At 37.8% G+C, this 14,282-nt stretch overlaps 1 protein-coding gene across 2 annotated transcripts in view; it reads left to right on the forward strand.

The window, feature by feature from the left end:
- Nucleotides 1-11,642, forward strand: part of HSPA4L (heat shock protein family A (Hsp70) member 4 like) — a 29,525-nt gene extending 17,883 nt beyond the window's left edge. For both annotated transcript variants that reach the window (XM_064510675.1, XM_064510677.1), the window contains 7 exons: nucleotides 1,916-2,017; nucleotides 2,580-2,717; nucleotides 2,865-2,990; nucleotides 3,938-4,045; nucleotides 5,244-5,363; nucleotides 5,921-6,082; nucleotides 6,457-11,642. In XM_064510675.1, coding sequence (XP_064366745.1) covers nucleotides 1,916-2,017; nucleotides 2,580-2,717; nucleotides 2,865-2,990; nucleotides 3,938-4,045; nucleotides 5,244-5,363; nucleotides 5,921-6,082; nucleotides 6,457-6,651 — 951 coding nt within the window. In that variant the 3' untranslated portion in view covers nucleotides 6,652-11,642. The remainder of the gene's footprint in view (nucleotides 1-1,915; nucleotides 2,018-2,579; nucleotides 2,718-2,864; nucleotides 2,991-3,937; nucleotides 4,046-5,243; nucleotides 5,364-5,920; nucleotides 6,083-6,456) is intronic.
- The last annotated feature ends 2,640 nt before the right edge of the window (nucleotides 11,643-14,282 follow it).

The raw sequence follows: 14,282 nt of genomic DNA on the forward strand, positions 1-14,282 counted from the left end.
AGGCTCCCCAAAGGTAGCCTCAGCAGCCTTTCTTGTTTGCTTGTGCCCTTCCATAGCTTGGGATTTTAGGTACCACACAGCTCACAAGGGAGAGAGAAGAAAGTGTAGAGAGAGAGAGAGCAGAAAATAAAGCAGTAAGCAAATTGCTGCTTGCCACTCCTGCTGTGTCTCCCTGAGATTGCAAACTACTCAGCAGAGTGACTAGTATAAGGGGCTGTTGCACTGAGGGAGTGTGCTGTTGCTGATTAACTCTGGACAGAAAGCAAAACTGTGTGGTTTTTATTTAGGGGGATGAAGAGATAAATGCACTTCCTCATCACCTCTTAAAGCTTGTCCTTTGCTGCTTTTTTTTGCTTTAGTTGAATATAGTACGGGAGTTGGAACAAGCAGTGGTACTACTAGCATTGTGTGATATAAGCAGGTTCCGTAAATATTCCACTGTTTTCAAGGACTTTGAGGGTGAACTGGTACTTTAAATACCAAACTTAATGCTATTCTTTGTGGACAAGTCTTTTGCATCTGATATTTGTATATAAAGGAAACAGTTGAAAGTGACATGGCTGATGCTTTGTCTAATCAGTACTGCATGTGGAGGTTCCTAGGAGTAGCACACTGTTCAGTATCAGTACAAGAGTAACTGCTTCTATCCTCAGGCTTTCTGTTTATTTGTAGTACTTCTGTTAGTTCTAATAAATCTTCTGTTTTACAATGGTTCTTGTCAGCAATTATCTTTCATTATTGAGGATGATACCCTTGACTCTGAGGAGGAGGTTTGTGGTGTATATATATCTGTTTTTCTCCCCCCTAGTTGTTTTTTCCTGTAGAAAAAACTTCCAGTTGTTGCCTTTTCTGTGTGAACAGTAAGAATGATAAATGAGGATTTTCCCCTCCTCCCCAGCCTGAAATGACAAAACTTAAATTTGGCAAAAGTAGCTTACTTTTTAAACTTTTATGGTTAAAGACTTGCTGAATCAGTTAACATGCCAAACCTGCAACAGCTGCAGCATATGTGCCGGTGCTGGAGTTGGAACAAAACCCTTTAAATACATAATTCCTTATTTCCCAGAAATAACAGTAAATTACTTCACGTACATATGTAATGTGTGAATCCAGGAGTCGTAATTCCTTGTGATGGAAGTAATTGTTGATCTGCTGGTTAATCTAAATGTCTAAATATTGGAGTCATCCTGAAAATTTGAGATTCTTTCATGTTCTGTTATGAAAGGTTTTTACAAAGACAAACTGCATTATTTTAAACTAAATCAAGTGACCAGCTGTGGTAAATATGGTGATGTCACTAAGGCCTGCAAATTTAGAATAAGGTGTAGGTAACAAAAGATAAGTTTAAGTAAAACAGATTATTAATTTGGGGTGGCAGGGGAAGACAATTGGTCATGTACTGTAAGAGCCTACTACAGAACTAGTTTTCATGGACGTATGATGCAGATGCGTGTCACAGTTATGGTAATTGAACTATTTTTTCATTGGATGACAAACTTTAAAACTTGAGTGAAGCCTTATGCGATTGCAGTTCTGGCTGTTCCATAGAGAACTTGTTGGTTTTTGCCTGTGTCAGTGTTGTGTTTCTAGAATGTTCTTTACATGTGTTTTAGATATATTTATTTCAAAATAAAAGTGGAGAGAGTATTCAGTGGGCTTAGTGTAATTCTGCCATAGGGAACAGAAGATATTTTCTAATTACTTCAAGGGGGACAGGCAGAATGGTGTCTCCATTTAAACTGAGAAGGATGTAAATGTAATACTGTATCAAAATAGCTGTCTAAACATGGTGGATCAAAACCTTTCTAAGACTGAATTGTCCATATATAATATGTGATCTGTCATAGCTGACTTCAGTCATTTAAAAAAAATATTACAGTAAAGCTGTGCATTCAGTTATGTAACTTTTTTCTAGGATAAAATGCAGGTTGATCAAGATGAAGGTATTCAGAGAAGTCAGGCTGAACAACAGAGCCAAGCAGATGAGGAAACTGAAAACGCAGGAACCGAAACAAAAGTTTGTATTCAGTATTGATAAGGAAATGTTGTTTCCCTTAAACTCTTTTTTTTCTTTTTTCTTTTTTTTTTAATTTGGTGTTCTCAAATTCTTTCTGTTAATCTTATCAATTGCAATACCAGGACTGTATTTGGAGGACCACAGCTATACTGCAATAGCTATATTAGAAATTCTGCTTTAGTGCTTTCATTTTCGATGTAATACATGGTTAAGACTTTGAAGTAAGTTTCCTTTATTTAACATACAGTGTTACAGTGAAGATGGAATTTAAGGAAACTTGAAAAACACTATGGAAAGGAACGTACAAGAGCATTTGTCTCTTGAACAAGTTTTATTACCAGCTTTTCAGGTTAAATTTAAAGAAATTCCACTGGTTTGGTTGAAAACTTAAGGTAATGGTGGTTCTGAATAGCAGTAGTATAACTGTGTGCTTCATTTACATCTGATTTGTTTGTAGCTGTTTTATTAGTGTGGCTTGTCTGCTTTTGAGTATAAATGTAGTAATACTGCTGTTCAAAATTTGTTACAAAGTCTTTATTTATAAGTGTAAATCTTTTTATAGACTGCTTCTGGAGACAAGCAAGATCATCCAAACCAGCCTAAGGCTAAAGCAAAAGTCAAAAGTATTGACCTACCTATACAGGCTAGCCTCTACAGACAACTGGGACAAGATCTTATCAATTGCTATATAGAAAATGAGGTATGTAATGTAAATAGATGACAGCTCAAATGAATGACACTGTAAATAATTGTCCAAAAGTACTTGCAACCATAAATTTCAAAAGAATAATGCTTGTTTGACACTTTAAATGCTTTTAGCTTAAACTAAGCTTTTTCCCCTCCATAGGGGAAGATGATGATGCAAGACAAGCTTGAGAAGGAAAGAAATGATGCTAAGAATGCTGTGGAAGAATATGTGTATGACTTCAGAGACAAGCTATGTGGAGTTTTTGAGAAATTCATCACTGAAGAAGTAAGACGTATCTGTTTCAACTGTTGAAAAAACTTCCTTTTGAATGTAAAGATTTGAGTGTGGTATATGTGGGGGCTGCAGGAATTCCTTGGACTTGCCTCAGAATGTGAAATTGATTCATTTCAGAGGTGAAGTTCAAGCTAGGTACACTTCAGCCAGGCATTTATGACACAAATATGCCAAGTTCTTTAAGGAAGGATTTCAGATAAGAAATACTGTCCTATGGTGGGAGTAAAAAAGCGGGACTGATTACAGTTAGCCCCTAAATGGCATCACTGGGTGGGAGGAAAATGAGTACAAGTGGAGCGGCTGTGTTTTATCCTCTATTAACTTGGAAATATGACTCCTTCTCTGCTTTAAAAGCATTTTGAACCTCATGTGCTATTGAAGTCCGAGCAGAAGGTGGTAGAGAAAGTGTTTACTGGGCTTTTGCAAAAGCAGTATTGAGAGAACGCTTGTCCAATGGTAGTTTCTCTGTAACAGCCATTTAAAAAGTTGGCTGGTAGCAGGCAACCAGTTCTTGAAACAACAAATGGCCAGCAGCAGCTGTTTAAGGTCTCTTCTCTCAATTGCCTGGAATGCTGCACTAGCCCAGCAATGTAGTGCAGATACCCTTCTTCCTGATCAGCAGAACTCTGCATGTAAAGAAAACATGCAAGCATTTTATTAAAAGATGCAGTCCTCTCTTGTAAAATCAATACTGAAGTTGTGTAACTCCCATAAACTTCACTTGCAAATCAGATTAGTAGGGCTGAAGTGCTGCTTCTGTAAAATTTTGTTTTTGAAGCTGATTAATCACTGATTTCCTTCACTTTATGAATTCAGTATTAAACTGATGAATTACAGTCCTTTTTTTTGAGTAGGGGGGTTTCTGTGTTTGTGTGTGTGTGGGGGGGGTGTCTTATTTATCTTGCTGTGCACACAAGTATTCCTAACTTGCTTCATAGGATTCACATAAACTGACCTTGATGTTGGAAGACACAGAAAACTGGCTTTATGAAGATGGAGAAGACCAGCCAAAACAAGTGTATATGGATAAGCTTCAGGAGTTAAGAGTAAGGCTTTAAGTTACTTTCTGTTTTTTAAAAAAAAGTATGCATCTGTATGTGTGTATACATATGTGCGTGCATATATATATACACACTTGCAAAAACTGGTTAAAGTAAGCAGAGCTCTTTTATGAGGGATGTGTATATACACACATGCAGGTTTTGTAAATCCACTGACTTCTAAGTATGACCATCCAACTTGGATCTGGATGTATTTCAGTTTTGCAATGAACATATTTAGAACGAAGAATACAGTATGTTTTAATACTGACTGTGCTTCTAATTTGAAAACTCTCAAATTGAGAAGTGAAGTCAAAAATAATAAAACTAATTGCTATAGGAATTTCGTATAATTCTGATTACATTCTGATAGAGGTTCAAGTGGTTTGATATTTTCCAGTCCCTCACATCTTCAGAATTGCACTTCAAAACTTGTGCTCTGATTTTCCTGTTTCAGCATTATAAGAAAATTACATAGCTGAAATGTTTTGACAGCAGCTATATAAAAACTTAACCTAATTCCTACTTTCAGTGGTATTCTATGGTTATATCATAAAACTGAATTTTTGGTCTAATACTTAAAGGCTGAAGAGTGCTTTAATAGTAGCTTTCATTTTATTGTTTGATTAGTAACTACCGAAGAAGAAGAAGAAAAAAAAAACTTTGAGTTAACTTCATTGGCAGATGTGAGCTCTGAATGACTGCTCAGTTTATAATTGATCTTTGAGTATGTATCTCTAGCTCTTGAGCTCTATTCTGTCTCCAGTCAGGCTTCCTTTGGGGGGAGGGATGACTGATGGAACAGTATTACACATCCTAGCAACTGGCCTCTTGCCTGGATACTAGCAGGAAGAAGGTGAAAGAGAGAGAGGAAAAAAAAAAACTAAAAATTTTCAGATCAGCTACTCTTAAGGTTAAATCATTCCTGCAAATCATGTTTTGCTTCTCTCCCAGCTGTCCCCCAAACATTTTCTTGCTGAAGATCACTGCAAAATACTCTGCCAAGTAGAAACAGAGTGCTTTTCCTGTATTTAGATTTCTGGGCTATTTCTTGTTGCTGTACTAAAGCACAGTACAAAGACTAAGTTTTTGAATGGGTAAGGAAAGGAGGAGGAGGCAGCCTTCGGTCTGATGCTACAGTGTGTTCCTAGAACTAGTCTAAACTAAACTTGTATTTTGTCAAGATCTTTGTGTTTGTTTGCAGAAATTTGGACAGCCTATTCAGGAAAGATACATGGAACATGAAGAGAGACCAAAAGCTTTAAATGAACTGGGAAAGAAGATTCAGCTCCTTATGAAAGCAGTAGAAGCATATAAAAATAAGGTAGAAACAAATTATATAGGGAAGGAAGTATTATAGATGTTTGAGGTTGGCTGTGGCTTTTCTAATGGGTTTAAAAAGTCCTATGTGAGTAACAAACTGTTTGAAAATGACTGGCCTTAGGTTCCTGCAAACTTCTCATTGTTCTAGAGTGCTAGCCAAAAAAGGTTTCTTGCTCAAAACACATGAATTAAGCATATAGCCATGTTCTTTTTTACACCAACTGGTACCACTAGAAATTGCAGTAGATATTTCAAGTGATGGCTGTTACCATTATTTCTATAACTTACAAGATACCTATTGAGGTTAGAATTACTCAACCACAGTATGCCTTTTTGCAACTTCAACCTTAACTTGTGTCTTTGCAGCGTGCCATTAAGATCAAAATTTCAAATATTTCTAAAAATAATTCCCCATGTCTGTTGTGTTCTGCAGTTATTCTTCACTTGTTAGAACACTTATTTCTAGTGGACTGTAGCAGTGTTACTCTATGTCCATGAAGTTCTTAATTAGGTGAGAAGCATATACCAATTGATGTTTATAAACATCTCTCTCCATAGGATGAAAAATATGATCACCTAGATCCTGCTGAGATGGAAAAAGTTGAAAAATACGTTAGTGAGGCTATGAATTGGTTGAATAGCAAAATGAATGCCCAGAATAAACTAAGTTTAACTCAGGATCCAGTCGTCAAAGTGGCAGAAATGTTGGCAAAATCCAAGGTAAACAAGCATCACTTTACATGTAGCATTCTGATAGTTTTTTTTTTTTTCCTGTAATTAATAAGCTTTTGGCCTGTGTATTGAGGTGGGATATTATGCCTGTGGAGACTTAAACAGCTATGAAAGCTCCACAGAGAAGGAACAGCAGGCTTGCTAGAACACTGATTACCATAGACTTTTAACAAACGGGAAGCTTTTTAGCTAGCGAAAGCTTCTTTTTAAGTGTCTAGATTTGATAGAATTGAAAAGTATAGTCTTTGGAAATTACAATACAGGTGGTTATGAACACAAAGCAAATTTGGAAAAGTCTAGTTTAATGCAATTCCTGTACCACTAAATGAACTAACTTGTTTTCTCACTTCTGATGCAACTAGGAATTGGATAGCTTCTGTAATCCTATTGTATACAAGCCCAAACCAAAGGTAGAACCTCCTAACAATGGGCAGGCGAAAGCTAATGGTGAACACAACGGACCAGTGAACGGACAGAGCGGTGCCGAAACAAAACCAGATTCAGCAAAGGATAACCCCCAGCAGACCAAACCACATGGAGAAATGGAAGTGGACTAAATCTTGCATTTCTTTCACTTAATTAAAATAGTGCAAGTAACCACAGGGTCCATTCTTTTTGTCTGGTACACACCTCAAATGTTTAGTTATTCTTAGCCAACTTTCTGTCATTTGTTGTTGCAGTAGTTTTTTGAAGTGTTTTATATTAAGTACATCTCTATTCATTTCCACTGATGCTGCTTATGTGGAGCTTTAGCCAAATGTAGATTGTATAAGTCAGTTCAAGCTTTCCCAATATATTTTATATCAAACATACAGAATTGATATATAAATGGCAACAATCTACCTTATTTAAAGCTTTTATTGTGGATAAACCTCAGCTCCTTTATTCAGGAAAGGATACTGTATTGCACTACTGATGCTGAAGTGTAGATCTAATTGCATCTTTATTTTGGAAAAATATTGGAATTGAAGTGGCAAACTGTCACTTAAAGCACTGACCTTTTCTAGTTATTGTATTGTTATAATTTAAATATTAAAATAGAGGTTAGTTGGCATACTAGTCCATCTTGTTGATGTACCATGAGAATTGTATGGTGTCTTTTTCGTATAAACTGATAATACAAGCTTAAACTTTTTTTTTTAGATTCCCCATACCACTAACGTTTAATCTTAGTTATAAAATACCAACATAATGGCTCTGCCATTTGCTGAAGTTAATTGAATGGTCTCATTGGACATTGCTGTACATAATGTACTGTGCTTACAATAGGATGATACTAATAATATGAAGTGGTAGAATATACAAGGACTGTTGCATAGGTTTCCCTTGAAAATGTCTTATTGCACATATTACTACTTACTGCTCATTTCTTTTTGAATGAAATCTGTATCTTGATCACATCTTATGCTGAGGAGGAAAAGCAGCAGAAACTGCTTATATAACTTGGCTGTTGGAACACTTAATTCTGAGATTGCTTAAATAACGTTTGTTGCAAACTGGAAACAAATACCAATTGAGGGCTTGTTTAAGCCATGGTACTTGGCACAATCCTTTTAGATCAAGGATCTAAACAGCAGATCACAAACTGCATATTAACTGTTAGCTCCAACAATGAAGTAAGAAATCTATTTGATAAATTTCCATAACTTACTGATTATCTTTGGTCATTCACTTGATCTAATGGAAGTGTCTATAATACAATGGATTAGTAAGTTGAGTGAGTCACTTTTGATCTTTCTATTTTGACCAGATCTAACTTCATACATTCTGAATGCGTATGTCAGTCATGGAGGAACTGTAGCACTTTCTAAAGCAAGTCCATTTTCTCTTGACTTGAACACACAAACCACCCATGCTCATTACCAGAACAAGAGCAGGCTACTTTAACTGTGGAAAATGGTTTATTAGTCAAGTCAGCATAATGGACTGCAGTTAGTTGCACTGAAACATTAATGATTTGAACTCCATTTTGGAAAGGCATTAGTCAATAGGCATTCCAGCAGCAGTTCTCACATGGAAAAGCTTGTTGCTGTTGTAAATGAGCAAAGTGTCAAATGCTCTTACTTCCAACTGTGGCAGCCATTTTAACTTTACCCATGTCCTGATGTTCCCCTAGTATGCATGCTGTAAGGAGAAAGGAGAGCAGCTGGGACGCAAGCTGTGTGTGATAGAGGTGAACTGTGCCCTCCCCTAGCTTCACAGGAAAAGGAAGCATCAGTTACAACTGTCTATACACCTATTAAAACCAGCTCAAGTGTTAGAATTGTATCCTTGTGACTGACATAGGTGACTTGGCTTTTATGCCCCTCTACAAAATCAGTTGGGGGTGGTCTGGCACCCTGACTTTACCTGTTTAAATCCCTTGAACAACTGTGTATCCTTGAAGCAAGCTGCAACTACTCTGCAACCTCAGTCTTGAATGCTGCTGTAGTTGCACATCTTAGTCACTGCTTTGTTGCCTAGTTTTGGCATTTGTTCTTAGTTTAAGTCAGCATGTGACCAAGCAAGCTCCAGTCACATAGGCTTTAACATTACAAGTATCCTAATGGCTTTACCACACTAGTGTAATGACTACCATTATAAAATTTTGGAGTCTTAAAACACATTCAAATATTAACTGAAGTCCAGTAGCCTTCCTACCTGATATGTGGCAGAGGAAGAGCTCATTGAGTGGAAGAAGTCTCTGGTGCAAGCGCTTTCATAGCTAAAAGGTCATATGTAAGAAAATTCTTGCTTCTGTTCTTGGTCATTAAATGTTTAATGTTACATTACAAATGTTGGAGGCAATTTTTAAGCATAAGGCTAAAGTAATTCTACAGATGTTTAATATGTCAAGCTTAAAAGCAGATAGGCTTAAGACAAGCAGCAGAACAGCACTTTTTGGCTGTGCACCTGCTCTGTCTCTAGAACCCTGGGGAAAATGAATGTTACACAGAACAGCTTGAGAATTCCACATGTAAGGGCAAAATTGTTGTTGTTTGAATGTCACATTGTGTCCTTGTTTCCTGCTGCAAAGAGGAATGTTTTAATATGACACAGATCTATTCTCAACTGCTTACAGTAACTATGTACAACTTGAAGGTGAAGTTTTGCTTGTCAGACTCAACAACAAACAAATTATATTGTGGCCACCTTGGCAGCACCAGAATGAATATTTTGGAGTACCAAATTACAAATTTTACTAGGGTACCAACAGCAGTATGCTACACTACATTTTATGTCTTTTAAAAATGGCTACTAGGTGCTAACACCTTTCTAATACTTTTTTTTTGAATGCAAGATGCATTTCTAATCTGTTTGAAAAATGTTCCCTCCATCCCCTAGAAAGAGAAAGATGAAGCAATACCATCTTAGTACACACAATGCAGTTTTATTTAAAAATGGCTTACTTAAAGCCATTTTTGTTGCAGTTACTTGCTGAAACAGATTTAAAATTACTAAAACAGCTCGTACCAGCTGTGTTTAAAAACTGCTTCATTGTCTTTTCCACATCTTTTATTATACCATGTTTTTAAAGATGAGGTTCAGGATTTCATTTGAGCTTCCTTCAAATGTTGAAGATAGATATAAACAGACATATACTCTTCCTTGCAGTGATAGCTATAAATCTGAGTTAAACTGACAAGGGAGCTCTGCTCTGAAGTAGCACAGTACAGCTGCCTTTCTTTTTGGTCACTTGTTTGGTGATACATGACAACTGGAATGAAAAATCTTCTCCCTTTGTTTCAGGCAGTATTTAAACAGTAAAACAAGGATGCTACCTTTGGGGCATGCTTGCAAAACTTACAGTAGGAAGGTGGAGGATTTAAGATCCAAGCCACTTGGGTGAAGCACCTAACTTGTATTACAAGTAATAGAGTGAGGGAGAAGGAACTTTCTTCTCCCTGTCTGGTACAGCAGGGGCCTGAGACGAACCACATTTCCTGCGGTACTACCCTTGGAGCACACAGACATAAGACTACAAAACTCTATCATGCTGTTTCATTTCAGAGGGTACCATGTCTGACCTTACTTCAGCGTGCAGTATGAAGTTGTTGGTTGTTTCACTTAAACGTGAAAGAGCTCTTAATCTAAGCATCCAACCAGTGGTTGTAGATATAAGTAAGATTCATTTATATGCTGCAGTATTTGAAGTTATTTAATATTTCATGAAGCATTTCAGTGTTCTAAACTCCATCCTCTGCTATAGCTTCTTCCTGTTTTTTTTTTTTTTTTTCCTTTTGTAACTCATCTCAGATATTCCGTATTTAAGTGAGGGTGCTCCCTGTGGGGATTAAGTTTAAATTTACTGCAGAAAACAGACAAAGAGCTGGCAGGAGACCATCTTCCCAAGTATTTTTTGACACAGAATTGTTAGCAATATACAGCCTTAGCAAACCTTGCAGTCTGCACATCTTAATGTTCCATCATCTAAGCCATGTGATTACCTGACACTGGCTTTCAAAAACATGAAACCATCTTAGAAATATGCTGACCCTGCTGGTTCAAAGCAGCTAGCTTAGCTGCTATGGAAAGAGAATCTAAACTTAATTCCCTTAGATTAGTTTTACCATGAACCACTTTTCTCAAAACAGGGCTTTGACTTTTGTATTACCACCCTGTAATACCTCACTAGTCTTTTCCGTGAGCCCTTTGTAAACCAAAGTCCAGGTACACACTTTAGTTGGGAAATCAAGATAATGTCTGGAAACACTAAGGAAGCCTACATAGCTGCTACTTACAGTGATTTTTTCTTTAATTGCTGGGAGAATATTATGTTGCCTCTTACACTTTTTTCCATTACACTAAGTTTCCTAGATTGGGTTTCAGGCACTAGGAGGACAGAAGAGCGCTATCAAAAGAGTTAGTAGAAACATTTTATGCCATGTAAATTTTTATTTCAACCCACAAGATGACATTTGGAGTGTAGACACAAACTCAACTTCTACACAATTTTTCTAGTGTATCAACTTTACCTGACTTTTTAGTTCTCTGCAGTTGAAATTTGAAGACTGCAAGCACCGATTGAACATGTAAATAACCAGTGAAAACAACTCAATATAGCTGTTAGCACTATCATCTACAGAATCCTAACCTGGGGTTTTGCTTACATGACTTAACCTGATACAGTCATTAAACTCCATTTTTCATTTTCCTGTTCAGAAGGAGATAAGAATGAAAAGCAGGAGTAACTGTAACATGGTATATAAAGAATTATTTTAAACAACATGCAGTTAAGAGCTAGAAGCACCAGCCACCTATAGAAAGTGCTGCAATAGTTTAATTAATGAAGGTGGTAGTCACTGAATGTTGCATATTTGGAGTAGTTTGTTTACATATTCTAAACATATCTCTACAGGATGGGGGGAGGGGAAGAGGTAGGAGTGTTTGTGAGAAATAAAGCAGTGTTTACGTATGCAAAATGTTCACTATGTATGTAAATGGGATCCTTATTAGTGACAGATCGTGCAAACTGACAATACTTCAATTTATTTTTGAACGGCAGTATAGATTGTCAAGGTTGTGTATAATTATAATAAATATATAAACCTGCTACTTGAACCATAAATGACCACCTGAGACCTAATTTTTACATTGCTGTTCTTGAAAGAAGTTTTGCCTGATTTCCTGGATTCATGTAATGTACATGTTTGTGTAGAACAGCACAGGTAAGAAATACACATTTTCAGCTCACCATATCCTGCTTCAGTCAGATACAGTGTCTGGTTTATCTTTTTTCTCTTAGTCCCTGTCAGCTGCTGACTCTTCTCTAATGACAAACTCCACTAGATAAGTGATCTATTAATAGTGTGATTCTTTCTTCTCCCCTAGTTGGAGACCAAACATGTTACTACTTATGTTCTAGGAAACTTCTGACATTCTTACATCTGAAATCACATTTATGCATTTTGTAAGGCCAAGTTATCAAGTTTCAAGGAACTCATCTTTAACTGAACGATTTGTTGTAACACATGAACAAATTCAAACTATAATTCTTCTGTATCTTGGACCACTTGGGAAACATCATAGCTCAGAATCAGTCTGCTTCACTTTGCTACTCAATTTCAAACACAGTACCTTTACAGATGTTGCCATTAATGAAGGACTTCATGGAACAAGCAAGTCTTGCAGCAGCAGTAGGACCAAGCCAGTTTTAAGCCAGTGTGCCACATAAGAATGTATCCCTGGCAGGGCAGAAGACACCAGCTGGGAGTCACAAACAGGAATTACTATACCCATTTTACATGAATTCCAGGTCCAGATTTCTTCACAGCTAAAGAGCTTGACTTACATGCATTTTGCATACACATTTTGGCAAATAATTCAGTTCTTCAGACTGAATTGTATTTTTTCCATATAAAATTTGAATATGATTTTCAATACTAACAACCAAAGTAGTAGGTACTTAAGACTGAGAACGGGAGGGGAGGGGTTTTAGGTGGAGATACTAACCATGATAATAGATTACTTATTAGCGCCAAGAGGTTTTAACACTAACTGCTCAAATTCTGTTCCTAATTAATGTTAGTTTCCTGGCAGTACAGCTTGATCCATGAATGGTAAGTGTGCTCATTTTAAATTTCTGATGAACTGTGCAAGACTTGGATAGCCCAGGTACCTCAGAGCTTTACAGGACATGATGTACGTATTTGTTATTTTAAGGGAAAATTAACACACGTGTGAAGAACAAGCGTGCTCCTTTTTTTTTTTTTTTTTACTTACCAGTAAAGCCCTGTTTAGCTCCAGCACAAGTTCTTGGGCTGTTACATCCCTGTCCTTTTTGCTCTGAACTGAAAGCAGTGGAGTAAGATGCAGCAAGAAGAAATCAAGTCGAACTCACAGTTCACGGAAGGCTTGAATTGATGTAGCATAAAATCTACCAAGACTCTCCGAATTGATTCTGAAAAAAACATTGGAAAAAATCATGTATTAAAACTTGCTGTAGATTGTTGAAGCAATACATTTTAAGTGCTTTTAGCTGTGCTGTGATTTTTAAAAGCTGTCACTTAGGTTATGTCTCCAACTGCTTCTCTATAAAGAGTAATGTCTCTAGTAATTTACTTCCAGTGAATATGCTACTCAAGCAGACAAGTAAATATCATCCCTTAAAGTGGCAGGAACTGACCAAACTTCTTAAATAACTCAACCAGAAGACCAGGCTCCAGAGGCCAGCAGGCTGAAGTTTAACCACACATTCCTCACAGATGTGTCCTATTTAACATCCTCATCCACAGCCTGGACAAAGGGCTGGAGTCAGGTTTGCAGGGGGCCTCGAACTGGGGGCAGTGTCGCCTGCTGGAGGGAAATGAGTCAACTAGTAGCTCTCTGCAAAAGCGTGGAGAGGTCACGGTGGGCAACAAGTTGAACAGGAGTCCCCAGCGCGCCCTCGTGGCAAGGGGTGCTGGCCACAGATCTCGTGGCTCTGGTGAATGCAGAGACTGGGCACAGCGAGGCAGCACCACACAGCTCTGGGCCCTGACGAGGGCAGCAGCCTGACCAGCAGGAGGGAGGCAGAGCAGGTGGTAGGAGGCCTGGGACTAGGGCAGGTGCTGCGCCAGGGAGCAGTGTTTGCTGAGCCTGGAGCAGGGAGAGCTGAGGGCACCTAACTGTGCTCCTCCGGTGGGCAGGGGGGACAAAAACATGATAAAAAAGCCAGAGCCAGACCCTCCCCAGAGGTACACAGAGACCAGAGGAGGTGGTGATAGTCACAAGTTGCAACTTCCGTCGTACAGAAAGTGGTTACAGACCTGTCAAAAATTATGGAACAAGGGCAAATTGCTGAGGTAGACTTTAACCTCCTTCATTCTCCGTTCTCCTGCTTCAAACTCCAGTAAGGCAAAGCCTCAGGTGACCCAAATGGTGACATCAAATAAGCCAGCAGCAGTTGTACTCCAAACATGTAAGTAGGGAAAGGAAAAACATCTAAGTTGATAGCAGAAAGGAAACAGAAAATTTATCCCCCTATCCATGAACAATAAAGATTTGCTTTAACTGCAAAGCTTGACAAAGGCTATGATCCAAATTTAACTGAGTTAATGTGTTTGTGACTCCAGGAAGGTGCCTGCTGATGATATTTGGATGGTCTGGTCTCACTCTGTTACATCAATAGTTTATGTCACTTCATCTCCAAATTTGGGATCCCTCTCAGATTAGCAAACTGCTAATCCACAGAAGTGGAGCTTCTTTCAGAGAACGTAGTTACTATTGA

Source organism: Dromaius novaehollandiae, chromosome 4 (assembly GCF_036370855.1).
Source record: "Dromaius novaehollandiae isolate bDroNov1 chromosome 4, bDroNov1.hap1, whole genome shotgun sequence".
Lineage (NCBI taxonomy): Eukaryota > Metazoa > Chordata > Aves > Casuariiformes > Dromaiidae > Dromaius > Dromaius novaehollandiae.